The sequence below is a fragment of the Ceratina calcarata genome, unplaced genomic scaffold (assembly GCF_001652005.2).
Source record: "Ceratina calcarata isolate Rehan_Ccalc_2016 unplaced genomic scaffold, ASM165200v1 scaffold493.2, whole genome shotgun sequence".
Lineage (NCBI taxonomy): Eukaryota > Metazoa > Arthropoda > Insecta > Hymenoptera > Apidae > Ceratina > Ceratina calcarata.
The window spans coordinates 276,650-279,100 of record NW_017173655.1 but is presented as its reverse complement, the minus strand read 5'-3'; the positions used below and the strand labels follow the sequence as shown (position 1 = coordinate 279,100).

General features: G+C 42.0%; 2 protein-coding genes across 8 annotated transcripts in view; one reads left to right on the top strand and one right to left on the bottom strand.

Moving 5' to 3' along the window:
- Window positions 1–2,451, bottom strand: part of LOC108628023 (uncharacterized protein C1orf112 homolog) — a 27,720-nt gene that overhangs the window by 8,976 nt on the left and 16,293 nt on the right. The gene's annotated exons all lie outside the window — the stretch shown is intronic.
- LOC108628088 (uncharacterized) overlaps window positions 14–2,451 on the top strand; it is a 9,867-nt gene continuing 7,429 nt past the window's right edge. Inside the window, exons 1-3 of one of the 2 annotated variants that reach the window (XM_018029782.2) lie at window positions 14–644; window positions 948–1,832; window positions 2,093–2,411. In XM_018029782.2, the coding sequence (XP_017885271.2) occupies window positions 54–644; window positions 948–1,832; window positions 2,093–2,411 (1,795 nt within the window). In that variant the 5' untranslated portion in view covers window positions 14–53. The remainder of the gene's footprint in view (window positions 645–947; window positions 1,833–2,092; window positions 2,412–2,451) is intronic. The other variant, XM_018029781.2, reaches the window with a different exon arrangement.

Genomic DNA, 2,451 nt, shown 5'->3' with positions numbered 1-2,451 from the left:
TCTCTCCTCGGTGTTAATGTTATTTCCTATTAAAAAACGTGGCAAATCTTGTGATGACAATTGACAAATTTCAGGTTCGTGTTGCCTGGAAGGAGAACCGTCAGAAGAATGAGAAACAGGTGGAACAAGTCGAGGTGGTGGCTCGTCAAATTCCTGGACGATCCAGGCCGACGACAAGCCGGAGCAGAGGTTTCGTCGGCATCGACAAGCCAACGATACTCTACTCTAGACAAGAGCTAGCTGAAAGATTGAGACTCGCTTGGAAACATCGCGAGGAGAACAAAGCTAACATTAACATATTCTTGGCCCACGGGATTTTGAACGAAAGATGCGAGTCCGAAATGTCGACTCATACTACAGTCACTAATCCCCCGTCTCCTGTGCGAAAGATCGAGCAGCCCGCGACCGAAACTCCTTTGATTAACAATTTCAAGACAGGGGTTGGCGAAAAGAAGGAAACCGAGAATCCGACGGCTAGAAAATCGTCGCAAAACGATGCAACGGACATAAAGAAAAACTGTGACGTCTTGCCTGATTGTAAACGTTCCTCAGAAATTAGTGCGTTGAAAGAAATTCAAATACCTGGAGAGACGAAAAAGAAGGAAAGGCAGAAGACTGATGATGAAAAGGGACCATTGAACGAAGTACGCAATTACTTGCAATTAAAAGTCTATATTAAAAATTCCTTGAAATATAAAATTGTTCGTCTCTTTATTTATTGATTTACAAAAATAAAATCTGTAATATATATTCATTCACTAATAACATCTGATAAGTGTCAATTAAATATCTATAAAGGTTCTAGAGTTCAGCTTATATTATTAAAGAGGCAGCATTATTAGAACATCTTTTTCCTTATTTATTATTTGTCTAAATAATTTTCATTGGCATTTTGTGTAGCAAGAGGACCTTTGATACTATTTAAATCCTTTCGCTTTTTATTTAAGAAACTATCAAGTCCAAATGCCAGTGAACATCTTCCCAAGGCAAAGAAGTCTACGGCGACGAGCAACGACTGTTCGAGTGGCTGTGGCGTTCTATCTACGATGCTGCCATCGATCAAAATCGAAAACTCGACCCTGGAAGTTGGAAAAGTGTCGAAACAAGATTTTTCGTCGGCCAAGCAGAAGCGTGCGAGTTTTCGTAGCGGCACCAACCAAGCGTTCCTCGACCCAGTTAGATCGCCAACGGAGTTCAGATACGATTCGGTGTCCGATAAAAACGTGCCGTATAAACCGACGATTGACAACCTTAACGTGATTACAGAAAAGACTTGTGCGAATCGAACAGAGAGCGGAGAGAGCATTCCGAGCGGAAAGAATCTGATGGGAAGGAGTTCCGTCGACGAGAAAAACGTGCCGCAAAGAACCGGTGGGAAATTGTCTTCTACGATTGATAAGAATACGCGCGTCACGATCGACGACAGAGATGCATTAGCAGATTGCAAAACGATGACTCAAGCAACTGACAGAGCCGATCAATTTGATTCGGACGTGAAAGAAAGCGATCGGGCAATTTACGATAGAGACGGTGACTCGGTGACTGAAAAAACAGCAGCTTGGAGAAATTCATTAAAAACGAGATGCGATTTTATGAACGAGAGGAACGTATTGTTAAAAAAGCCGACGGAGATTCAGAGAACGGATCAGCGACCCCGGAGAACTAACTCCGCACCGCCGCAACGGTGTTTAGAATCGACTTCGGCTAATAATCGCGTATTAGTTAATATCGTGATCGATTCATCCAGTACCTCGGGAAAAAATAATGATCAAGGGGAAAAACTGGTGACAGACTGTACAGATAACGCGGTGGGAAAAATTGATGCATCCAAGGTACGTGCATTCTTGTTTAAAATGAAATCTATATTCCTATCGCATTTTTCATATAATATAAAAAGTTGACTTTGTGACGTGCAGCTTTTCTACCGAGTTACTATTATTTATAATATCTTATCTCATAGTAATAGTTTATCTCGTTTATTTATCTTAATTGTTCGCGTTTAGTCATTAAGACAAGAAATGAGGGAAATACCAAAGCGAAATTTTATAGAAAATTTGATTTAAATAAGAAATATTAATGTATGCGGGATTAGCTGGCGTCGAGCCGGTCTATGAAATCGGCACCACTGAAGAGACGATCTAGAAGCGTGAAACGACGTTTCTGGAGCTGCAAGAATGACGCAGATGGAAAATTGCGGGGCAGATCGGCGGGACGTGCGAGGAACTCCATCGACTTTCGAACGATCGACATCGTGACGATGGTGTCCCTTGTCAGTTCCGCGGACAGTGACAGTGATACCGAGAATTCGCCAGGCGATGACAAGCTGATCGATGAGCTACGCAGCAAACTGCCTACGACATCGATCATCAAAACGCCAGCTTTGACTTCTGCGAGAAAACCTACGAAGTCAGGTATGTTCCAAGACAAGACTTGTATATTATTAAAATATTA